The 26,095-nt window shown below is 48.6% G+C and overlaps 1 protein-coding gene across 1 annotated transcript in view; it reads right to left on the minus strand.

Moving 5' to 3' along the window:
- Window positions 1-2,225: 2,225 nt before the first annotated feature.
- Window positions 2,226-26,095, minus strand: part of PRPH2 (peripherin 2) — a 34,265-nt gene continuing 10,395 nt past the window's right edge. The window contains exons 3-4 of the mRNA XM_030797593.1: window positions 9,966-10,212; window positions 2,226-4,115 (exon numbers count right to left, since the gene is read on the minus strand). Coding sequence (XP_030653453.1) covers window positions 3,903-4,115; window positions 9,966-10,212 — 460 coding nt within the window. The 3' untranslated portion in view covers window positions 2,226-3,902. The remainder of the gene's footprint in view (window positions 4,116-9,965; window positions 10,213-26,095) is intronic.

Raw genomic sequence — 26,095 nt, forward strand, 5'->3', positions numbered from 1 at the left:
ATACGGCCACGCTATATTGCCCAGGCTGGTCTTGAACCCTTGGGCTCAAATGATTCTCCTGCCTCAGCCTCCCAAATGCTAGGATTATAGGTATGAACCACTGTGCCTGGCCTGTTCCTACTCTTGTTTTTTAAGTCACATTTATTGAGGTATATTTTACAAACAGATTAACTCTTTTTAGTGTACAGTTTTATACATTTTAACAAATGCATACAGTTAAACAACCACAGTCGAGAAATAGAACAATTCCGTCATCCCCAAAAGTCCCCTGTGTAGTCAGCTTCTTGCCTCATCGTGGCTTTCAGCTACCAGTGTTTTTTCTCTCCCTTTGTTTTGTCTCTTCCCGAATGTTATATAAATGGAATCGTATCGTATGTAGCATTTTGAGTCTGGCTTCTCACTAAAGAAGAATGCGTTTGGGTCCTTCCTGTTCCTTTGGATTGCTGAGTAGCATTCCGTTGTACAGACTTCTGGGCAGTTGCCAGATGAAGGGCATTTGGGTGAGTTGGGGTGATTGTTTTGGTGATTACTGCTACAAACATTCATGGGTAGGTTTTTGTACAAACCTGAATTTTCACTTCCCTCAGGTAAATAGCTAGAAGTTGTCCCTTACGTCTTAATCCTCCATTTGACGCCATCCTGAGAGCTCAGCATTCTCTAATCTGTAACTTTGCTGTTTACACTCCTCTGTGATGGACAGGATAAAATGCTGTCAGGAGTTAAGGACTGACATGTTTTTCCCCTTCCAGCCAACCTATCCATTGTGACCTGGGAAGGCACCTATCTCTTCCCTGGACTTTCATAGTATTCGACAGACATTTTTCTCTTCCTAACACAGTGGTGCTGCCTGCCTGTGCTGTCATTGAGAGCCATCTTTTTAGCCAGTAGTGGATGAAAAGCCCTGTGTTGGTCCACGATTGTCCCTGGCTAAGCTGCAAACATGCTGGCCTAGCATAATAGGTGCCCAGACGAGGAGGGGCAAGGGAGCGTGCAGAGCGGGCACCTAATCTTATTAACCCATATTAAGGTTACTAGGGGTTTATTTACTGGCAGCTCAGTCCCGGGCTTGAAGCATGTTGTAAAGAAGCTGTGGGTTCTGGAACTGAGGCCAAAAATTCTAGGACACGGCTTCCCAAATATTCAGGATAGTCATCACCTGTTTCTTCACTATGGAGTGAGCATTTTAAAAATGAAAGTCCTAAGGCCCTGTCTACCCCTCACCCCATCCCAGGGCTATGCTGGCAGAACTTTAAAAGCTAGCTGGGGCCAGGTGCAGTGGCTCACTCCTGTAATCCCAGTGCTTTGGGAGGCCAAGGCGGGCAGATCACCTAAGGACAGGAGTTCAAGACCAGCCTGGCCAACATGGTGAAATCTCATCTCTACTAAAAATACAAAAATTAGCCAGGCGTGGTGGCAAACGCCTGTAATCCCAGCTAGTAGGGAGGCTGAGGCAGGAGAATCGCTTGAACCCAGGAGGCGGAGGTTGCACTGAGCTGAGATCGTGTCATTGCACTCCAGCCTGGGTAACAAGAGCAAAACTCCATATTTGGAAAAAAAAAAAATCGCTGGCTGGGTCCCTCAGGAGAAAAGGATTTACACCAGCCCAAGGAAAGACTGAAGTTACACACAAGCAAAAACCTGATAGTAGAGACTTTCTGGGCACTGGTAGGTGACCAAAAGGGGTGGGCCAGGTTTCTCTCGCAACTACCGGCCACCTGAGAAGACCTGTTAAAATGCAGTTAACCCTAAGCCTGCTCCGAACCAATGAGTGAGATTTATTGTAGAGTCAATGCACTCGGTCCTCTCAACAACCTTCAGATTCTCAGGTTGTTCACATTTGCCCCTATAACCTGGCCCCATAGAGACTCATATTTCCCTGTTTGAGGAAATAACATTTTGACCAGAGGAGAAGAAAAAATGGCTTGAAGTTTTGCCTAAGTTACTACATTGAAATTCCATGTATTCAGCTCTGGTTCAAATTCCAGCAAATGCTGAGATTATTTGGATATAATAATAGTCACTGTTGTAATAGTCACTGTTCTTACAGGTAAGAGATGGCAAGATGGAGAGATGTGATACCCAAGCCATGTTTATAACAATGATCGTTACCAATGCTTCCCTTTAGGGTGAGTTTCTTTTCTTTTTTTGGCAAATACTAGCTGTAGTAGAGGATTCTGCGATAATATGTTGTTGAATGGGCTTAAACAGTCATTTAACAAAAGTGATTTTCATACAGTATGAATTTTAATATCTATTGGCAGCTGTTAACAGCATAGTTACACTTGTGGGCCTAGAGCAGCACTTTCATCATGGTTCTCAGCACTCTTGAGAGACGGCGAGAGCTCAGGGACCTTTGCCAAAGATGGCTGGCTCAGCATTTTTTTCAGTATGGATCATTCCTTGGCCTCAACGAGATTCAGAAATCTAATTAAACTTGGGACCAATGTCTGACAGGGTGTCCAGACATCTTGGATCTGGTCTTCTGCTTGGGGGAATTAAGCCCAGAACATACCCCAGGCAGCACCAGAAGTCTTATTTTCTCTACACTGAAGTTCTTAGGACAGCAAAGAACCCAAACTCAGTCCAAAGTAACCTCTTCCCAAACACCATCGATCAGAAGCAGAGGTAAATTATGGACTGTTCCCTTTCTGGTTTTCGCCTTCTGACTTCGGTCTCCAATCAGGTAGAAATGAGCTCTGTTGAATGTTCATCCAACTGGCAGAATTATGCTGGGCCCTGCCTTGGTCTGGTCACAAGGGCTTGGGAAGTCAGCAAAATCATTCTCTCCTTCCCCTGAAAGCTTCTCTTTCCTAAAGAAAGTGAAAACTCCTGTATTTGCTAGCTCAGGAAGATGGGCTATCTCAAAGAATCTCCTTTGATGCAGAAGCATTCCAGAAATAGTGTTTTTCAAGATGGGTATCTCGGGGGAAGAAACAGAAGAAGCTCCCAGAGGATTCCTTGCCCTTTGCTGTGGACAATTAGTGTTGTCCATGGGGCTGTGATGGCCACCTGTGTGAGTGTCCCTGGGCCCACCAAGAGCTGAGGCCTGGTCTCCAAAGGGTGGACTCGTGTCTGATTGTTGCTCCTCTTCCACAGCAGGGCAGCAGCCTACCCCACTGCTTCCACAGATGAGCCACAGGAGATCACCAGGCACTTCAGGGGTGGTGTGGTGCTGGGACACGCCAACAGCCTGACTTCCTCAACCCATGGTTCACTCCAGACTCAGTGACTGAGGGCATGTGAATGGGACACAAAAGCAGGCCTTTCACTGTGTTTTTGGTGGGGGAAATAATCTCCTGCCTTGAAATTCTCTTGCTCCATGATTAAAGAATCCTGTTTAGAGCCCTCAATGCCTTAAGAGTCCATTATTCTTAGAAAAGTGTAACTTTCCCCCAACTTCTGGCATTAAGCAAACAGCCAACCTGTCAATCTTGGCATTAAAAAAAAAAAAAGACAACATAGCCATTTTTCAGATTTCTGTGCTTATGCACCAAGTGACACTTTGGATATAGAGTGAAGCAACATGGAGCTCATAAGAGGTAAATTCTAAAAGGGGAGCAGCCCTCAGATACAGCCAGTGGCCATAGGGTGGGACTAAATCTGTGTGAGAAAGATGGGTCCTGGGCTAGTCCTCTGAGAGAGCCCCTGAGTCACCAGGAGGGCATATCCTAGGGCAGCGGGCCTGAAGGGAGCTCATTCGTTCACATTTTGGGTCAGTCATTCAACAACTGTGTGTCAAATGCTTTTAGGGACCCTAAACTTAAATTCCACCCTCAGGGAGAGTCTCTAAGATGGTGCCCTCCGTGGGAGATTCAGACTTTCAGAGTTGGACGAGGGGGAGATCCACGTTTCTTGGAGTCCACTATTTCTCAGTGTTCGGGAGGGGAGGGGCCCCAGGGCCCTCAGCCAGCCTCTGGGGCCTGGCCTGCGTCTGCGCCCTCAGCTTCCACCTGGTTGCCCTTGCCCAGCTTCTTCACACTCTCCAGAAAGGCCTTCCAGGTCTCCGGCACGCTCTTCTCCAGCAGCCAGCCCTCGCTCTCGCTCTCAGATTCCTCGGGGTTGGACACACCATCCAGTGACGTCTGCAGGTAGCGCAGCCCAATTGTAATGGTCACCTGGTGGCGGGAGAGGAGATTTAGAGGCAATCTGGGAGAATCACTGGGAGCTGGACCATTAGGAAACCACAAGAGCGTCCAATTGAGGGTCCCAGAGAGGACTCAACCTGAGCACTGTGGAATGTGGGTTGGTGACAGCCTGCCCCACGCTGCCCTGCCCTCAGTGCTCAACACACCTGACTCTTCTCCAGCCTCATGTCAGACCCCTCTCCTCCTCCCTTTCCAGCCACCCTGGGCTGCTTCGGATTCACCCATGCCCCATACTTTCTCCCCTCTAGGTCTTTATCATCTGCTATGCTCTCTGCCTAGAACCTTGTTCCTCTCCATGTTCATCTGTTAAGTCACCTTCAGCCCTTGGTGAGCTCCCCTGCAGCTCATCCTCCCTCTGTATCCCCTCGGGTCGCTCCCATCCCAGGTGCATTATTCCTGGGTGCCTTCACCTCAGTGCCCCTCTACACCCCGTTGCTTGGCACATATTGGGTAGTTCAGTAACTGCTTTGGGTGGAATTAAGAGGTCACCTCCTTTTCTGCATCTGATGGGTGGTACTTTTTTTTTTTTTTTGAGACAAGTCTCACTCTGTCACTCATGCTGGAGTGCAGTGGCGTGGTCTCAGCTCACTACAAACTCTATCTCCTGTGTTCAAGGAATTCTCATGCCTCACCCTCTTGAATAGCTGAGGTTACAGGCACCTGCCACCATACCTGACTAATTTTTGTTTTTTTTTTTTTCGGTTATTGTTGTAGATATGTGGTTTCCCCATGTTGCCAGCTGGCCTCAAACTCCTGGCCTCAAGAGATCCACCCGCCTCGACCTCCCAAAGTGCTGGGATTACAGGTGCGAGCCACCGTGTCCGGCCCTTCCATTATTTTGATGAGCACAGTGATGAATGGATGCTGTTAAAAAATAATTTGGATTTGTTCACTAGCATTCACTGTGTGGCAGACTTGGTGCCAAAATGCCTGGGTTCAAACCCAGCTCTGGCATTTAGCCAGCTGTGTGACCAGGAAACCTCACTTTATTCATCTGGTTTGCAGATTTTCAGATGAAGTGGTGCCCGCCTCATGTGGATACTGTGACACTTTAATATGTGTAAAACACACAGGCCGAGTGCAATGGTGCATGCTTGTAATCCCGGCACTTTGGGAGGCAAAGGTGGAGGGAGGATTGCTTGAGCTCAGGAGTTCTAGACCAGCCTGGGCAACATAGTGAGACCTCATCTCTACTAAAAATAAAAATAAAAATAATTGCTGGGTGTGGTGGCGCATGCCTGTAGTCCCAGCTACCAGGGTACTTGGGTAGCCAAGATGGGAGGATCTCATGAGCCCCAGAGATGGAGGCTGCAGTGAGCCATGACTGCACCACTGCACTCCAGCAAACACCACCACAGTACCTGGTGCACAGTAAGGATCAACAGAAGAGCAAAAGAGTCAGCTGTAGCTGATAATCAGCTTATTGTTTTCACTTTTTTTTCTTTTGAGATGGAGTCTTGCTCTGTCACCCAGGCTGGAGTGCAATGGCACGATCTTGGCTCACTGCAATCTCCGCCACCCAGGTTCAAGCAATTCTACCTCAGCCTCCCGAGTAGCTGGGATTACAGGCGTCAAAAACTTGGCACCACGCCTGGCTAATTTTTATATTTTTAGTAGAGACAGGGTTTCACCATGTTGGCCAGGCTGGTCTCAAACTCCTGACCTCAGGTGATCCGCCTGCCTCAGCCTCCCAAAGTGCTGGGATTACAGGCGTGAGCCACCACACCCTGTTTTCATTTTTCTATAATATATTCCGTACATTCCATTAGCCACTTGTTTCTATACAAATTCCTGGCTTGCTCTCTTCCACTTCTTTGTATGGCACAGCAAACTCTACAAGAGGATGAAGCTGCTCCCTGAGGGCAGGGATGGCCCTTACTCATCTGGCTCACTCAGAATCCCAGCACCTAGAACAGTACCAGGTAGGGGGAGGGCCTCAGTAAATCTCTTTTGAATAAATGCTCTGGGACATTTTATAATTATGGTAGTAGATAATAATAACTGATAGAGTTTTAGATTTATGTTACTATTATTAACTGGAAGTTGAATAAATATTTTTACAGTGGAAAAAGTCACCTCCTCCATGAAGTCCTCTTGATGTGAACGCGTCCACTCTGATCCCCTCCTGCTTTCCTGAAGGAGGCTCTCTGCACTGTGAGTTTTGCACTTGGTAATGATCCTCCCTTTGGCTCATAAATTAGACATCATGTCCTGACTGGATTGTGAAGCCTAGGCAGGCACAGCCAAGATCAGACTCCTAACATTATGCTCAGCCACCCTTGGCCCATCAGACCTCTGTCCATTAAAGGCCCCAAGTAAAAGGGGCATTTGAATGCCCTCTTCCCAATAAGCTCATCCTTGTCTAATGCAGTCCACTAGATTTCTGTAAAGGTGGGCCACTAAGAGGCAGCCAATGGAACCCCATTTTCCCACTGACTTTTTCTTTTTGTGAGATAGGGTCTGGCTCTGTTAGAGTGCAGTGTTGAGATCATGGCTTATGGCAGCCTTGACCTCCAGGGCTCAGGTGATCCTCCTGCCTCAGCCTCCTGAGTATCCAGGACTACACGTGTGCACCACCACACACAGCTGATTTTTATGTTTTTGTTTTTGTTTTGTTTTCTGAGACGGAGTTTTGCTCTTGTTGCTCAAGCTGGAGTGCAATGGCGTGATCTCGGCTCAACACAACCTCCACCTCCCGGGTTCAAGCAGTTCTCCTGCCTCAGCCCCCAAGTAGCTGGGATTACAGGCATGCACCATTAGGCCCAGCTAATTTTGTATTTTTAGGTAGAGACGGGGTTTCTCCATGTTGGTCAGGCTGGTTGCAAACTCCCAACCTCAGGTGATCTGCCCGCCTCAGCCTCCCAAAGTGCTGAGATTACAGACATGAGCCACCGCGCCTGGCCGTGATTTTTGTGTTTTTTGTAGAGACGAGATCTTGCTATGTTGCCTAGGCTGGTCTAAACTCTTGGGCTCAATTGATCCTCCTGCCTTAGCCTCCCAAATCCTAGCTAATGCCTGCTAGGATTACAGGCGTGAGCCACCGCTCCTGGCTCCGCTGACTTCTTTTATGCCTCCATCTCTGGGGCTCATGAGATCCTCCCATCTTGGCCATCCGAGTACCTGAGTAGCTGGGACTATAGGCATGCGCCACCACGTCAGCAATTTTTTTTTTTTTTTTTTTTTTAGTAGAGATGAAGTCTCACTATGTTGCCCAGGCTGGTCTCGAACTCCTGAGCTCAAAGCTAGTGAACTTTTATGACTTCTTTTATATTCAGTCTTCTTTTTGTGTGTTTTCAGGGAATGTGGCCATCTAAATTTCCAGCAGCATGTTCCTCTCCTCATTCTACCCACCCAAAACTCTGTGTCAAGGAGTCAGCGACCAATAAATAGTCATGAATATGCTGTGTTTGCCTCAACATTAAAAGAAGGCTCTGGCTGGGCACAATGGCTCACACCTGTAATCCCAGCACTTTGGGAGGCCGAGGTGGGGGGATCACCTGTGGTCAGGAATTCAAGACCAACCCAGCCAACATGGTCAAACCTCACCTCTACTAAAAATACAAAATTAGCCAGGCGTGGTGGTGGGCGCCTGTAATCCCAGCTATTCGGGAGGGGCTGAGGCAGAAGAATCACTTGAACCCAGGAGGCTGAGGTTGCAGTGAGCCGAGATTGCGTCGCGCCACTGCACTCCAGCCTGGGCAACAAGAGCGAAACTCCGTCTCAAAAAAAAAAAAGTCGGCTTCCTGGACATACAGTCATCCTTTAGTTTCATGTGGTGAGTTAGAGGAGGTGTTTATCAGCCACAGGCAGGATGCACTGGCTGATAGCATTAGGACAGTGACTCATTTAAAGGAATCTTTGGGAATCTTCTCAATGGAAAAAACTTCCTCACCAAATCTTCCTGGCTTTGTACACTGGGATTTTGAAGTTTGGATTTTCTGCTCTCAAGGTAGCTCAAAGCAGGTACGCTGAGTCACCGTGCCACCTCATTTACTAACAAACAGGTTCTCATGCAACACCTAGAGCTGTGCCTGGCATATGGGTACATGTTTAAGAAATATCTCTGATCACGCGTGGTGGCTCACGCCTGTAATCCCAGCACTTTGGGAGGCCGAGGCCGAGGCTGGTGGATTATTTGAGGACAGGAGTTCAAGACCAGCTTGGCCAACATGGTAAAACCCCATCTCTACTAAAAATACAAAAACTGGCTGGGTGTGGTGGTGCACACCTGTAATCACAGCTACTTGGGAGGCTGAGACAGGAGAATTGCTTGAACCTGGGAGGCGGAGCTTGCAGTGAGCTGAGATTGTGCCATTGCACTCCAGCCTGGGTGACAGAGCAAGACTTCGTCTCAAAAAAAAAGAAAAAAATGTCTCTTGGCCAGAGGCAGTGGCACACACCTGTAATCCCAGCACTTTGGGGGACCAAGGTAGGAGGATTGCTTGAAGCCAGGAGTTGGAGAGCAGCCTGGGCAACATAGCAAGACCCCATTTCTACAAAAGGCTCTATGGAGTATGACTCAGGGCACCTGTTTTCAGCTACTCTGCATGTGCCTATAGTCCTAGCTACTCAGAAGGCTGAGGTGGGAAGAGCTCTGAGCCCAGGAGTTCAAGGCTGCAGTGAGCTATGATCATGCTCCTGCACTCCAGCCTGGGCGACAGAGTGAATTTTTCTTCTTGTCTCTAAAAAAAAAAAAATAATAAACGATTTAAAATAATAAAAATAAAAGATGAATATCTCTTTAACCAAGGAGCGAATTCAGCACACTCACTGAGGATTTGCTTACATTGCAAGCCCTATAGCTACAGAGAAACTGAGTGTTGCAGGTAAGATGAACCCACACATAATTAGACTAACAGGTAAATGAGGACCAGCATCTCAAGAAGCACAAATCCAAACAGTACCCATTTCCTGAACACCTGCACATGCTGTTCATGTTGCCTCCCAATAGTCCCCAAAGCTAAGTGCTGTCACCCCATATAACAGAGAGGTTAAATGACTAAGACCTCAGTACCAAAAAGTGGGGACACAGGATGAACCTCCAAAACATGCTAACTAAAAGAAGCCAAACGCAATATGGGTCCATTTATATGAAATGTCCAAAATACATAAATCCAGAGAATAGTTGCCAGGGGCTGGGGGGCAGGTTGGGAGGTGGTGACTGCTTCATGGGTGTGAGATTTTCTTGGGGGCTGATGGAAATCTTTTGGAACTAGGTAGAGGTGCTTGCACAACACTGTAAATCAACTAGATGACACCAAATTGTTTACCTTTTATAAATCTCACCTCAATTAAAAAAAAAATTGTCAGTCGGGTGCGGTGCTAACACCTGTAAACCCAGCACTTTGGGAGGCCGAGTCAGGTGGATCACAAGGTCAGGAGATCGAGACCATCCTGGCTAACACGGTGAAAACCTGTCTCTACTACAAATACAAAAAATTAGCCGGGCATAGTGGCACATGCCTGTAGTCCCAGCTATCGGGAGGCTGAGGCAGGAGGATCCCTTGAACCCGGGAGGGGGAGGTTGCAGTGAGCTGAGATCATGCCACTGCACTCCAGCCTGGGCAACAGAGAGAGACTCAGTCTCAAACAAAAAAAAAAAAAAAATTTAAGTGGTGGGAAAGAAACCAAAAAATAAATAAATGAATAAATAAATAAATACAAAAAGTGGAGGCGCTGGGTGGGGTTCAAGCCCAGGCTGATCTGACCCACAGCTCCACTGAAGGCTGTTTCCAAGGAGGGAGGCATGCTCTCCAGGCCTGGCTCCGCCCCCATTAGACCCAAATGGGACCCCCAACCCCCAGCTGGCCCAGGGCCTACCTCGAAGAGCCAAATTAGGAGCGTGACGACACCCATGGAGTTCATGAGGCTGCTGTAGTAGCTCAGCAGGGCAGCCCTGCAGCCACGCACCCACAGGTTGAGCTCCTCCGTCTGGTGGTCGTAACTGTAGTGTGCTGAGTTGTTGGTGATCTGATACTGGATGCAGGGCCGTGGCGAGCTAGGATTGCAGCAGCTGAAGGGGACGCCGTCCACCAGGTACCGCCCATCCACGTTGCTCTTGATTCGACTGGAAGGGAAACAGACAGCTGGAGATGGGCTTCCCGGGCTTCTCACCAGGGGCCACTTCCTCCCATCCCCTGCCTCTGGAAACCTAGAATAGTCATTCACTCGCACACTTGGTATATATTTGCTGTGCACCTGCTACGTGCCAGCCACTGTTCTAGGCGCTGAAGACAAAGCAATGAATAAATGCCCCTGCCTTCCTCGACCTTATGGTCTAGAGGGTTGAGGCAGATGGTAATCCAAGACCCAAGTCAATAGGGAATATAGAAATTCACCCAACCACTCTGTGCTGCCAGGCCCTCTCTTGGGGCCATGCTTGGTGGGTAGGAGGAGCAGCAGGACGGGAGATGTTGATGGACAAGCATCTGGCTGCCACTGGTGATGCCCCCAGCTCCCTCACCAACCTCATCTCCCCCTTACAGGTCACTGATGGCCAAGGCCCTTTCCAGCCAGGTGTTTCCAGAAGGCCTGCTCAGGCCCAGGGCCTGTGCAGAGGCAGAGGATGGAGACCCGAGGCAGGCACAGTCCTTGCCCTTGGAGGACTCCACTCCCAGCCAGGTGGGAGCTCCTGACTCACCTAAGGGACACAGCTGCAAGCAGGTTCTCCAGGCTGATGGGCGGGGCTCCCAGCATATCTTCTGCACTTCTATATTTTTGGATATATTTGTTTAGAGCTTACCATACATTCACACAGGTTCAAAATTCAAAAGGGATCTTTACAGTGAAAAGTATCCCCTTCCCCTAAGGCAGGCTGGGTATGTTCTACCTGGCCTGGGGGTGATTACCCAGGTGTTTTATGTGTCAAAACTCACTGAGCTGCACACTTAAGATTCGTGCATTTGGCTGGGCATGGTGGCTCATGTCTGTAATCCCAGCACTTTGTGAGGCCGAGGCAGGAGCATCCCTTGAGCCCAGGAGTTCAAGGCAGCAGTGAGCTGTGATCACACCACTGCTCTCAGCCTGGGCAACAGAACAAGACTGTCTCTAAAAAAATATATATATATATATACATATATATATATATATTTGTGCACTTGACTGGGTGCTTGTCATCTAAATAAAAAGCTGCAGCCAGGCGCGGTGGCTCACGTCTGTAATCCCAGCACTTTGGGAGACGAAGATGGGCAGATCTTCGTCAAGGTCAAGAGATCAAGACCATCCTGGCTGATACGGTGAAACCCCGTCTCTACTAAAAATACAAAAATTAGCTGGGCGTGGTGGCACGCGCCTGTAGTCCTAGCTACTCGGGAGGCTGAGGCACGAGAATCATTTGAACCCGGGAGGAAGAGGTTGCAGTGAGCCAAGATTGCTCCACTCCAGCCCGGACGACACAGTGAGACTCCATCTCAAAAAAAAAAAAAAAAAGAAAAAGAAAAAGTTGCATGTAGTCCAGGTGCAGTGGCTTACACCTGTAATCTCAGCACTTTGGGAGGCCCAGGGGGGCAGACGACCTGAGGTCAGGAGTTCAAGACCAGCCTGGGCAACATGGTGAAACCTCATATCTACAATTAATAAAAATACAAAAAAATTAGCCAGGCGTTGTGGTGCATGCCTATAGTCCCAGCTACTCGGGAGGCTGAGGCACGAGAATCACTTGAGCCCAAGATGCAGAGGTTGCAGTGAGCCGAGATCACGCCACTGCACTCCAGCCTGGGCGATAGAGTGAGACTCTGTCAAAAAAAAAAAGAAAAAGAAAGAAAGGAAGGAAGGAAAAAAAACGTTGCACACAAACAATGCATTACATAATAGACTTTTAGAACATAATAGAAAGCATAATTGTTTCCAATACAGATTATTTTAAACAATGTTCATTGAAATGGTCACAAATCTCTTAAAAGATGTCCATGTTTCACTTCTACATAAAATCTCTTTAATACAAAATGCCTCTCACTCCTCATCTCTCAGCCTCCAGGTCCTGACCGCTATGGCCAGTTCCACCAGAGAGAGGCTTCATGCATGGACAAGCAAACATGTTTTCATTTTTCCTGTTCTTTTTTTATTACTGCAAATGAGAACATTATATACATACTGTCTTGAACCTTTCTTTTTTCCCTTAGCAAGATCTTGGAGATCTTTTTTTTTGGCAGGGGTGCAGGATGGAGTCTTGCTCTGTCACCCAGGCTGGAGTGCAGTGGTGTGCCACCATGCCCAGCTAACTTTTGTATTTTCAGTAGAGACGGAGTTTTGTCATATTGGCCAGGCTGCTCTGGAAATCCTGACCTCGAGTGATCCACCTGCCTCAGCCTCCCAAAGTGCTGGGATTACAGGTATGAGCCACCACGCCCGGCTGAGATATTTTCGTATCTGTCTGTGCCGTGTCCTGGATTTTTTTTTTTTTTTAATGAGCTGCATTGTATTCCCATTGTGTGGATGGCACATGGGTCCTAGCCAGTTCCAGACTGATGGAAGTTTGGGTTTTTCCCAGTCTCTCGTTAATACAAACATGGACATCAGTCATTTTGCATATTGTGACTATATGGAACAGGTAAATTCCTTGAAGATGGATCCTTGCATCAAAGGGTGATCTTGCCAGATACCTGTCATATTTCTCCTCTGGCCTCTCCTGCCAGGGGCTGAGATGCTCAGGAGAACCTGTCCTCCACAGCCACATCCACACAGGTCAGACTTCTGATCTTTGCCAACCTGATCTTTGAAAAACAGTATCTCAGGGTTGTTTTCATTTCCATTTTTCTCATTAGGAGTGAAGTTGAGCATCTTTTGGTGTGCTCAAGGGCCGTTGGTGGTTCCATTTCCATGAACCTTGTTGACTTCTGTCTATTATGATTAAGACTTTCTAGGAGGGCTGCATGAGGTGGCCTGGGTCATGGCAACCGTGTTTCCACACGCCCTGTAATCCCTGTCCTCTACTTCGTGGGCAGAACACACTGCCCAGAGACCACATGGCCCTGGGTGGCATGGGCAGCACAGGTCGGTGATAAGAGCCGGACAGCTGGGTTTACTCCTGGCTCTCCCACATGCCAGCTCCATCTCTCTGGACAAGTTCCTTAACCTCTCCCTGCCTCTGCTTTCTTATATTTGAAACAAAGGATTGCATGAAGTGATACATGTAAGAGTGCTTGAAGAGTGCCGGTATTAATACATAGTAGCCATGTGCTGTGAGCAAAAGCCACCTCACTGGGCAGGTGGCCGAGCAAGAGCCGTTGGGGCGGTACTCTGAGCACCTGGGACCTGACATCAGGTTGTAAGAACAGCGCCCACCACGCGATAGCATATCACGGGAAAGCCCTCACTGGGGAGCTGGCCGTGCAGGTTCTACCAGCTGTGGCAAAGCAGCTGTCAGCTCTTTGAGGGCAGGATCATGTGGAGCACGCTCCATGGTGGGCCCGACACGGAGCACCTGCCCGCTGGCACTGCCTGCCCACCACTCAAAGCCCCACTCCAGCCATGTGCGTGGGGAAGGCAGAAACTGTGTCTTGCTCAGCTGTCCCTCTGCAGCCCCTCGCTGGGCACTGGGCTGTGGGTGATGGAGGAGGGCAGGGGTGGGAAGACAAGCTGGAGCAGTGTGAGAGCAGCCTTCAGCTTGGGCCTCCCACTCCCCTCTGCTGTCCCTCTGGAGGGGCCAGTAGCCCCAGACACGCTGAGCAGATGGCATCTCTGCAGTGCTCCCTCCCTCCTTCCCCCAAGACCTTCCCCAAAGTGCCCTCCTCAAGGCTAGGGGTCTCCCAACCCAAATGCTGTCTGTCCCACCTCCTGACCTACAGGCTGTCCCTGGAGCCTTCCCCTCAGTACAGTGTCCCAGCTGAGCCATTGCCAGTGTCCTGTGGACGGGGTGGCGGTGGTTGAGAGCACACCACTGAGTCCTAAATATGTATTTGGGAGCCATGGAGCTTAAACTCTGTGGACCTGCGTGAGCTGGGAGTGATAGCAGCTGCCTCTCAGGGGTTATGGTGGATATAAATGAGACAATTCAAGTCACGCATTTGACACAGGCTGGACGTGCTGGAGGCCTCAGAAAATGTTGCCCCTCCTTCCGCTTACAGCCATTGGATAAGACCTTGAAAACCATCGGATTGTCCTACAGAGGAGCAAGTGGGGCCCAGAGGAGGGCAAGGCCTCGCCCAAAGCCACACAAGAAGTCGGGTCCAGCTGGGCATGGTGGCTCACGCCTGTAATCCCAGCACTTTGGGAGGCTGAGGTGGGCAGATCACAAGGTCAGGAGTTCGAGACCATCCTGGCCAACGTGGTGAAACCCCGTCTCTACTAAAAATACAAAAAATTAGCCGGGCGTGGTGGCGGGCGCCTGTAATCCTAGCTACTGGGGAGGCTGAGGCAGAAGAATCGCTTGAACCCAGGAGGTGGAGATTGCAGTGAGCCAAGATCATGCCATTGCACTCCATTCTGGGCAACAGAGTGAGACTCTGTCTCAAAAAAAAAAAAAAAAAAAACTCAGGTCCAGCCCACCGCAGTTGCCCACTGGTCCCATTGGAGTTCCCCACCTCCGTTGTCCCTCCTGACTTGACCTTTCATTCATTCACTCACTCGATAAATATTTGCTGTGCGCCTGCTACCTGCCAGCTGCTATTCTAGGCACTGAAGACAGAGCAGTGAATAAATGCCCCTGCCTTCCTCGACCTTATGGCCTAGAGGGTTGAGGCAGATGGTAATCCAAGACCCAAGTCAATAGGGAATATAGAAATTCACCCAACCACTCTGTGGGGCCAGGCCCTTCCTTGGGGCCATGCCTGGAGGGTAGGAGGAGCAGCAGGACAGGAGGTGTTGATGGACGAGCATCGGGCTGCCATTGGTGACACCCCAGCTCCCTCACCAACCTCATCTCACCCTTACAGGTCACTGGTGGCCAAGACCCTTTCCAGCCAGGTGTTTCCAGAAGGCCTGGAAGTTAAATTTCCTGGAAAACTGTGAGTTTTCTCCCCTTTTCCCTGCCCCAGGAGTCCTTTCCTAGCCACCACAACCTACCCTCACGTACCTACCAGGTGGTCCTAAGGTGGAGCAAACCCTGCACACCTGCCTCATGCACACTAAGTTGTCTGTGATGTGAGGGTCAGGCCTAAAGCTGTGTGGGCTGAGGCCAGCAGAGGCTCTGAGCTGCCCTCAGTCTGCAGGCTGGGCTCGCGGACAGTCCCCATCTCCCCACCTCGCCTCCCTGAGCCTCCAGACAAGTCACCCTACTGGTCTCTACCAGGCTGTCTCCCCTCACACTGGAGCTCCCTGAGTCAGGGCTGTGTCTCCCCACCAGACTGGGGTTCCCTGAGGACGGGGCTGTGTCTCCCCTCAGACTGGAACCCCCTGAAGATGGGGCTGCGTGTCCCCTCAGACTGGGGCTTCCTAAAGACAGGGCTGCGTCTCCCTCACACTAGGAACTTCCCATTGTGTTCCCAGGGGCAACATCCAGGTCAGCCTGGGGGAAAAGGCCAAGCTTGGTGAACGTTGGGACCTGCCTGGGTCACCAGCCTGGGAACTCTTGGGGTCTCTCACTTCTGGAACTATCCCTCCCCCACTCCAAACATCATCTTGTTTACTCAGTGCTTGCCCTCATTCCAACCACAGATTAAGGCTTCTCTCACCCTCTTAAGACAAAGCCAGGCAGAGGAGAGCGCCTTAGTGGTGAGCCGGCTATTTATATCACAGCGTGTTTCCCAGGCTACGAATTTCACTCTGTGCGGAAGAGGCCAGGGGCGGTGGAGGAGGAGTCACTAGGGTTTGAAAGGGTCTTGATTACGATAAGACCTATGTTCTAGGCCACTCTCCCATAAGCAAGGCACATAAAGCCTGGGAAAATGATCACGTCTGGGTTTTTCTGGAAAAACCAACATAATTTAGTAAGTGAATCACATCGGTAAGGCCAGCCATAGGGCAATGAGCAGGGGTGTACCTGACAGTGGGTCACGCCAAGCAGAACGCTGGCTGAGGGACACCTGTGAGACCTTGAGAACTGGCCTAACCTCTCTGAGCCTGAGTTTTCTCATCTAAGAAATGACATTTTAAACACTCGACAGGGGATGGTGGAAATTAAATGGGATCATACGCATGGAGCATTTGGTACACACTATGTGCTTGGTATGCTTTGAAGATTGCTTTTTTGGGTAGTGCTGTGGTTTCAATGTGTTCCCCAAAGTTCCTGTGTTGGTAACGTGAGGCCCAGCATGACAGTGGTGAGAGATGGGACCTTTCAGAGGTGACTGGGTTACGAGCGCTCTGCCCTCATGAGTAGATTAATGCCATTATCATGGGAGTGGGTTCCTGAGGAAAAGGAAGAATTCGGGCCCCTCAGCACATGCGGGCCCCTCCACCTTGGACTTCCCAGTCTCCAGAACAGTAAGAAATAAATCTCTGCTCTTTATCACTTATCCAGACTCAGGTATTCTGTTATAGCAGCTCACAGTGAACTAAGACAATAAGTCACTGGGTATGAGGTACTGTAGACAGTGACGGGTGACATGAGGAGGAGACACAGCCCCGTCCTCAGGGAGCCCCAGTCTGAGGGAGACACAGCCCAGCCCTCAGGAAGCCCCAATTTGAAGGGGAGACACAGCTCTGTCTTCAAAGAGTTCCCGTCCGAGAGGGGAGAAACCCCATCTAGCCAAGTTCTAATCTTCTTCTTGAGATGTCTATGAATTGTTTAAGAAGAGCAAGCAGGTACCTGTAGTCTGTGGGTTCCCTGGGAAGAATGGTGAAGAGCAAGAGCTTGGTGCCAGCTTCTCCCTCAGACTGGGGACCCCTGGCTGGGCCTTCCTAGCTGGTAGTTCCTGGTTCCAAAATGTCTGAGCTCCCTCATGCTCTACCTCTCACCCCAAGACACTGCAGCTCTGCTCATCCTGCAACCTTTAAAAGAAGTGTTGTAAACTGACTGAAGACCTCACAGTAAGATGCACAGAGCGGCACTGTAGGAAATGTTCTTGCCACAACTGAGCCTGATCCAACCACACCTCGACCCATACTACTGGTTTATGAGGAAATACAGGGGACAGAAGAACAAGTTAGACAACACCACTTGGCTGCAATTGCCCAGCTCCAAACTATGGGGGATTCTGCAGGACAAGTGGCCCAGTTTCTCTCACACTTATGGTATGAAAAAGGGGACAGTTTTCTAGTAAAACAGACAGGAAACCAAACAACCAAATGCAAAGCATGGGCTTGGTTTGGATCCTAAATTGACCAACTGTAAAAAGCATTCTGAGACTATCAGGGAAAACTGAAATAGACTGGGTATTGATTGATACTGCCATTAAATCTGTTGACTATGACTGGTCTTGTGCTTATGTTCAGCAGAAACAAAAGGGCAAAAAAACAAATAAAGCCTCTTTGTCTGTTGGAGATGCCTGTTAAAGTATTTACAGGTAAAAGGAAAGTATGTCCAGGATTTGCTTTAGGATATTCAGAATGGGAAAATGTGTTTGGGGGAGGGTAGTATAGATGAAACAGGCAAAATGTTGATATTTGTTCCTAGGTGATGGCTTCTTGTCTTTGGGTTTTTTGTTTTTGTTTTGAGACAGTTTCTCTGTTGTGGCCCAGGCTGGAGTGCAGTGGTGCTATCTTGGCTCACTGCAACCTCTGCCTCTCAGGTTCAAGTGATTGTTCTGCCTCAGCCTCCAAAGTAGCTGGGATTACAGGTGCCCACCACCACGCCCAGCTAATTTTTTTTTTTTTTTGTATTTTTAGTAGAGACGGGGTTTCACCATGTTGGCCAGGCTGGTCTTGAACTCCTGACCTCAGGTGATCCACCTGCCTCAGCTTCCCAAAGTGCTGGGATTACAGGCGTGAGCCACTGTGCCCAGCCTGTTTTTTCCTTTTTTTTGGAGACCTTGGGCTCAAGTGATCCTCCCACCTCAGCCTCCAAGTAGCTGGAGTTACAGGTGTGTTGCCACCACACCTGGCTAGGTGATGGCTACATGAGAATTAATTATAATGAACTCTCTAATTTTGTGAAAGCTTTTTTCTATAATAGAAGTTGGAAATGCAATAAAATAAAAGAGCATCAGTTGAGAACTACAAGCCTGGCACAGTGGCTCACATCTGTAATCCCAGCACTTTGGGAGGCCAAGGTGGGTGGATCACCTGAGGTCGGGAGTTCGAGACCAGCCTGGCCAACATGGTGAAACCCTGTCTCTACTAAAAATATAAAAATTAGCCAGGTATGGTGGTGGGCACCTGTAATCCCAGCTACTTGGGAGGCTGAGGCAGGAGAATTGCTTGAACCCTGGAGACAGAGGTTGCAGTGAGCCGATCTGGTGCCACTGCACTCTAGCCTGGACGACAGAGTGAAACTCCATCTCAAAAAAAAAAAAAAGAGAGAGAACTACAAATCTCTTTCACTGATACCTTGCTCTGAAAAGACAGAGTCAGTGAGGGAGACAGCATTCCTGGACTTGGCTCCTCCCTCTGAGAGCCTCCTCCAAGTGTAGCAGAAAGTGTGTCCCCCTCTTCCCGGCCCACCCAGGACCACCAGGCCAGGGGAGGGAGATGTGGGAGGTTGAAGCCCAATGACAGCCCCATTTACCACAGGCGCTGCAGAGCCCGGGATGGTGTTTCTAGTTTCTGTGGGGCCACCTCATGATTATCTGAGACGCTGGCACAGAAGCACTGGAATCCGAACCTAATCCATCCATGTTTTCCAACCCTGCATCATCTCTGCCCACCCCTTTCCCTGTCCTTCTCAGAGAGGAAATGGAGAACAAGAAGACAGGGAAAGGCCGGGAGTGGTGGCTCACACCTGTAATCTCAGCACTCTGGGAGGCCGAGGCAGGCAGATCACTTGAGGTCAGGAGTTTGAGACCAGCCTGGCCAACATGGAGAAACCCCATCTCTACAAAATTACAAAAATTAGCTGGGCATGACGGTGGGTGTCTGTAATCTCAGCTACTCAGGAGGCTGAGGTGGGAGAATCGCTTGAACCCGGGAGGCGAAGGTTGCAGTGAGCCGAGATCACACCACCGCATTCCAGCCTGGGTGACTGAGCAAGACTCCATCTCAAAAAAAAAAAAAAAAAAAAAGGACAGGGAAAGACAGGGAGAAGAGGGAGAAAAGCAAGACTTCCCATACCCCAAGCAGCCTGGATAATTTGAGGTTTCTGTCACTCAGTGAGCAAACATTCATTTAATGCCGAATGTATACAAGAGGTACTTTAACATCACTGGGAAACAGCAGAGTAGGGTGAAAAGAGCAGAATTAAAATCTGGCATGCCGTATAATGGAATATTATTTCGCCATATAAAGGAATGAAGTTCTGATATATGCTACAACATGGATTAATTTTGAAAACACTATGCTAAGTGAAAGAAGGCAGACACAAAAGAACAAATGTTATATGACTCATTCATATGAAATGTCCAGAACAGGGAAATCTATAGATACAGAAAGTAAACTAGCGGTTACTTAGGGCTAGGGGGAGGGAAGGCTAGGGAGTGAAAGCTAAATGGTATAAGGTTTCCCTTAGAAGTGATGAAAGTGTTCTAAAATTGTTTGTAATGCTGGTTGTCCAACTCTGTTAATATACTAAAAAACATTGAATTGCATACTTCTAATGGGTACATTGTATAGTAAGTGAATTATATCTCAATAAAGCTGTTTTTTCTTTTTGTTTGAGACAGGGTCTCACTCTGCTGCCCAGGCTGGAGTGCAGTGGTGCAATCTCAGCTCACTGCAGCCTCAATTTCTTGGGCTCAGGTGATCCTCCCACCTCAGCCTCCCAAGTAGCTGAGACTATAGGCACACACCACCACACCTAGCTAATTTTTGTATTTTTTGTAGAGATGGGGTTTCACCATGTTGCCCATGCTGGTCTCAAACCCCTGGACTCAAGTGATCCATCCACTTCAGCCTCCCAAAGTGCTGGGATTACAGGTGTGAGCCACCACAGGTGGCCGAAGCTGATTTTCTTTTTTTGTCTCCCCCACTTCCTATTGTGTGATCTTAGGCATGTCCCTTAACCTCTTGGGCCTCAGATTTCTCATATATAAAATGGAGATAATAATACCAGCTGGGCGCAGTGGCTCACACCTATAATCCCGGCACTTTGGGAGGCTGAGGCGGGTGGATCACTTGAGGTCAGGAGTTCAAGAGCAGCCTAACCAAATGGTGAAACCCCATCTTCACTAAAAATACAAAAACTAGCTAGGCGTGCTGGCACATGTCTGTAATCCCAGCTACTCAGGAAGTTGAAGCAGGAGAATCGCTTGAACCCAGGAGGCAGAGGTTGCAGTGAGCCGAGATCATGCCACTGCACTCCTGCCTGGGAGACAGGGCAAGACTCTGTCTCAAAAAAACAAACAAACAAACAAAAACTAAAAAAGATTAAGACAAAAACTTCCCAGGAGGAGTTTTGTGCAGGATAAATGTGGGCCATTTCCCCTCCCAAATGACTTGGCAACATGGTCACAGGCAGGTTGGGGATGGGGTGCAGTCACTGGGCTACTCCCCTGAGACAGAGCAGCCAAAACTCTTCTGAGGCCAGGTGCAGTGGCTCACACCTGTAATCCCAGCAATTTGGGAGGCCGAGGCAGGCAGATCACTTGAGGTCAGGAGTTCGAGGCCAGCCTGACCAACATGGTGAAACCCCCTCTCTACTAAAAATACAAAAATTAGCTGGATGTGGTGGTGCACGCCTGTAATCCCAGCTACTTGGGTGGCTGAGGCAGGAGAATCTCTTGAACCCAGGAGGCGGAGGTTGCAGCAAGCTGAGATCGAGCTACTGCACTTCAGCCTGGGTGACAGAGTGAGACTCTATTTCAAAAAACAAAACAAAACAAAACAAAAAACTCTTGTAAATTCCCATAAAAATATGGAATTGTTTCTACCTGATCTTATTCATTAGATCAGGAACCTTCAGGAGCCAGTCCTGGATCTTAAAGATTCCCCTGAGAAATCTCCAAAACCTGCCCGCCCCTCCATGCTTACTGAGGCAATGCACTCTATCCTCAGGTTTCCGGGGGGCCCCAAGGAGGGGCACAAGTGGGGAGGTCCTAGGGAGGCCAGAATGCAAGCACCCAGCTCCTCCTCTCAGGAACTGGACTGAAGATGCCAGAAAGTGAGGACCTCAACTTTCTCTAGCTCAGTCCAGTGAAGTGCCCACTGCACAGAATGGAAAGTTATTCCAGGGACAGAGCCTGCAGAAATGCCTGGAAATCAGTGTCACCAGACACTGCCCATGCCCAGTCTGTGTCAGCGGAGGATCCCTGTGGATTTTCTCCAGGCTACCCATGCTCAGACTAGCTCATTCTCCTGGGATCGCTTCCCCACAGTCCTCAGGTCAAGCAGGAGAAAGAGGCTCACCCCAACCTCTTTGTTGGCTCATCCAAATTTGATGGGGAGAGGGGAAACAAAAAAAAGGAGAATTCTGCCTTGCATGGTGGTGGGTGCCTATAATCCCAGGTACTCTGGAGGCTGAGGTGTGATGATTGCTTGAAACCAGGAGTTCAAGACCAGCCTAAGCAACAGAGTAAGACCCCATCTCTATTTTTTTTTTTTTTTTTAAGAAAAGAATTTTTTTTCTTTTTTTTAAGGCAGGGTCTCACTCTGTCACCCAGGCTGGAGTGCAGTGGCGCAATCTTGGCTCACTGCAGCATTGACCTCCCAGGCTCAAGGGATTCTCCCACCTCAGCTTCCCAAGTAGCAGGGACCACAGGTTCATGCCACTGTGCCCTAGCTAATTTTGTTTTGTTTGGTTTGGTTTGGTTGGTTTTTTTTTTTTTTTAAATCAAGTTTTGCTCTTGTTGCCCAGACTGTAGTAGAATGGTGCCATCTCAGCTCACTGCAATCTCCGCCTCCCAGATTGAAGCAATTCTCCTGCCTCAGCCTCCCACGTAGCTGGGATTATAGGCGTGTGCCACTACACCTGGTTAATTTTGTATTTTTAGTAGAGAGTTTCACCAAGTTGGTCAGGCTGTTCTCAAACTCCTGACCTCAAGTGATCCACCCGCCTCAGCCTCCCAAAGTGCTAGGATTACAGGCCTGAGCCACCTCACCGGGCCTTTTTTTCTTTTCTTTTCTTTCTTTTTTCTTTTCTTTTCTCTCTTTCTTTTTTTTTTTTTTTTTTTTTTTGGTAGAGGTGAAGTCTCATTATGTTGCCCGGGCTGGTCTTGAACTCCTGGCCTCAAGGGATCCTCTTGTCTCAGCCTCCCAAAGTGCTAGGATTACAAGCATGAGCCTGCACCTGGCCAAGAATTTCTTTTAAAAAGATCTTGTGGCCAGGAGTGGTGGCTCATGCCTATAATCCCAGCACTTTGGGAGGCCAAGGAAGGTGGATCACTTGAGGTTAGGAGTTCAAGACCAGCCTGGGCAACATGGTGAAACTCAGTCTGTACTAAAAATACAAAAAAAATAGGTGGACATGGCAGGCACATATAATCCCAGCTACTTGGGAGGCTGAGACAGGAGAATCAATTGAACCAGGGGGTGAGGATGCAGTGAGCTGAGATCGCACCATTGCACTCCAGCCTGGGCAACAAATAAAAAAAGAAAAGGATCTTGGTGGATGATAACCTCCCTCTCCCTGCCCTTTTGCTGGCCTCACCTCTTTGCGATCAGAATCCTAGCCCCGGGGGTGCTGCCGAGATAATCCAGAAGGTAAATGCTTACCATTTCTCAGTGCTTGCGATCTCAAAAAAAATAAATATAACTTACATTTTTCAGGGAAGGGTTTTGGAGAGCCAGCTTTGTCATGTAAACACACTAAACCCTCTAAAATGAAGCCGTGAAAACGTGAACAGAAAAATTTTTTTAGTTTTCCTTGGAGGTGGGAGTAAGTGCCATTCCACAGTCTCTCATTCATTCCTTCTTTCATTCCTTCTACCAACAGATAAGGGCTGTGCTCTGGTCTCAGGCACTGGTCCTCAGGCAACCCAGCTCTGAGCAGCTTTCTGAACACAACCCCAGGAGCCTCACTTCCCTCGCAGGCCTTGTTCAGTGATCATGTAAAAGTCTGTGGGACTGGGCATGGTGGCTCACGTTTGGAATCCCAGCACTTTGGGAGGTTGAGGCGGGAGCATCACTTGAGCCCAGAAGTTAAAGACCAGCTTGGCCAACGTGGTGAAACCCCGTCTCTACTAAAAATAGAAAAATTAGCCAGAGGCCAGGCACGGTGGCTCATGCCTGTAATCCCAGCACTTTGGGAGGTCAAGGCAGGTGGATCATCTGAGCTCAGGAGTTTGAGACCAGCCTGGGGGCAACATGGCGAAACCCTGTCTCTACCAAAAATACAGAAAATTAGCCAGATGTGGTGGCTCGCGTCTGTAGTCCCAGGTACTCAGGAGGCTGAGGTGGGAGAGTCACTTGAGCCTGGGAGGTGGGAGTTGCAGTGAGCCTGGAGAGTGAGACCATCTCAAAAGAATGAGACCCTGTCTCAAAAAAAAAAAAAAAATTAGCCCCGTGTGGTGCCACACACCTATAATCTCAGCTGCTTGGGAGGCTGAGGCATGAGAATAGCTTGAACCCGGGTGGTGATGGTTGCAGTGAGCCAAGATTGGGCCACTGCACTCCAGCCCGGGCAATAGAGTGAGACCCTGTCTCAAAAGAATTGTTAATTAATTAATTAAATAAAAATAAAAGTCTGTGGGAAAGTCTCTCAGCAAAGGTGGCCCTATCAGACTGTACCCTTGGAAGAACAGGTAGCCACTGCAGTATGAGGTCACTGGAGGTTTTGAAAAGGATAAAAGCATTTCAGTTCTAAGAAATTTGTGTGCTAATTCATATATATAGATAGATATATATATATTTTTTTTTTTTCTGAGATAGGGTCTTACTCTGTCACCTAGGCTGAAGTGCAGTGGCATGATCTCAGCTTACTACAACCTCTGCCTCCTGGGCTCAAATGGTCCTCCTGCCTCAGCCTCCTGAGTAGCTAGGACCACAGGTGTAAGCCACCACTCCTGGCTACTTTTTTTATGTCTTGGGCTTTTTTTTTTTTTGGTTTTTTTTTTTAAGAGTTAGGGTTTCATCATGTTGCCCAGGCTGGTCTTGAACTCCTGAGCTCAAGTGATCCTCCCACCTCGGCCTCCCAAAGAGCTGGGATTATAGGCGTGCGCCACTGATCCCAGCCCTAATTGCGTCTTAAGACCAACTTTGTGGAAAGTTAAAGCCAAAGGTCCATTTTTTTCGAGGAAATTTAGCCTAAGGGAAATAAAAGACAGAGACAGAGAGAAGCAAAAGGCTCAAAGATGCTCATTCCAGTGTTATTTATAATAGAGGTAAATAAAAATCTGAATGCCTGCCTAAGCATGTACATTCATTCAGTGGACTTCTTTTTTTTTTTTTTCTTCTTCTTCTTTGAGAGCGAGTCTCACACTGTCTCCCAAGCTGGAGTGCAGTGGCATGATCTTGGCTCACTGCAACCTCCACCTCCCTGGTTCAAGCAATTTTCCTGCCTCCGCCTCCCAAGTAGCTGAGATTACAGGCATGCCACCATGCCCAGCTAATTTTCTGTATTTTTAGTAGAGATGAGGTTTCACTATTTTGGTCAGGCTGGTCTCGAACTCCTGACCTCGTGATCTGCCCACCTCGGCCTCCCAAAGTCTTGGGATTACAGGTGTGAGCCACCGCACCTGGCTTCAGTGGACTTCTTATACAACCATTAAACATGATCATTTTGGACATTATGCAAATGTTATACTATCAGATTACAAAATGGAACACTAAACTGTCTTTTTTTTTTTTTTTTTTTTTTTTTGAAACAGAGTTTTGCTCTTGTTGCCCAGGCTGGAGTGCAATGGCGAGATCTCAGCTCACTGCAACCTCTGCCTCCCGGGTTCAAGCGTTCTCCCGCCTCAGCCTCCTCAGTGGCTGGGATTACGGGCATGCGCCACCACGCCCGGCTAATTTTGTATTTTTAGTAGAGACGGGGCTTCTCCATGTTGGTCAGACTGGTCTCTTCCAACCTCAGGTGATCCGCCTGCCTCAGCCTCCCAAAGTGCTGGGATTACAGGCGTGAGCTACCGCACCCGGCCCTAAATTGTCCTTATACTATCATTACACTATATGACTATATAAATGTTAACAAGACTAGACTGAAACTGAAATGTAGAAAAACTAAAGGCATTAATCAAGTTATGGGTGAGAAGCTAGCTTGAATTTGTTTTCCTATTCTGGTTTCTCTTAATATTACTGCTGTATTTTTTGTGCATGTAATAGAGTAATTTTTCCAAGTCAGTGGAGTTAGGAAAATTTCCTACCAACAAGTTGGTATGGGACATCGAAGGAGTTGTGATTCAGCTAAATATTTGCCTGAAATTTTGGATCCATTGACCATTGAGAATGGAGTGACCTAGGTAATTCCTTCACTCTGATACAAAAGGGGATTTGGAGTTACTGAGAGATTTGAATACATCTATCTATCCAAGAACTGACTCTATGCAGGAGACAATCAAGGGAAATGATAGAGGAAAAGATGAAAAGCCCCTTCTCATCTGCTCACAGAGGCTGGTTCTACCATCAGCCTCTCCCACTCCCCAGCATTCCGCTTGTCCCCCTGGCTTCATGCCCTCCTTGGGAGATTTATGTAAATCGTGGCATCTTGTGCTGCCCCTGCAGACCTGTCACCTGGGAAGGGCACAGCCCTTTACAATCCTCTCCTGACTGGGGATTTGCAGCAGTAATCTCCGTCCAGAAGAAAATAAAATCCCAAGAAGTGACCTTCACTTGGACGTCCCTTCCATCTGCAGGGCAGCTATAAGCTAGCCATTTGGGCGTCATTAATGTTGTTTTGGGTTTCAGACATGTCCTGCTGCTGGTGCCAATGCCCTGAGTTCAAGTCCCCTTGGACTTGCCAGCCGCACTCGGAAGAAAAAAACCACCCTTAGGAATAACTGAACCCCTAACCTCAGCCAGGTAGGGTCGAGCCGGACTGAACGAAGAAGTGAGGGAGAGCGACTGCCTCAAGGCAGGCTGCCCTTTCCCTGAAAAGTCACTCGAGCCCC

This window comes from Nomascus leucogenys, chromosome 17, assembly GCF_006542625.1.
Source record: "Nomascus leucogenys isolate Asia chromosome 17, Asia_NLE_v1, whole genome shotgun sequence".
Classification (NCBI taxonomy): Eukaryota; Metazoa; Chordata; class Mammalia; order Primates; family Hylobatidae; genus Nomascus; species Nomascus leucogenys.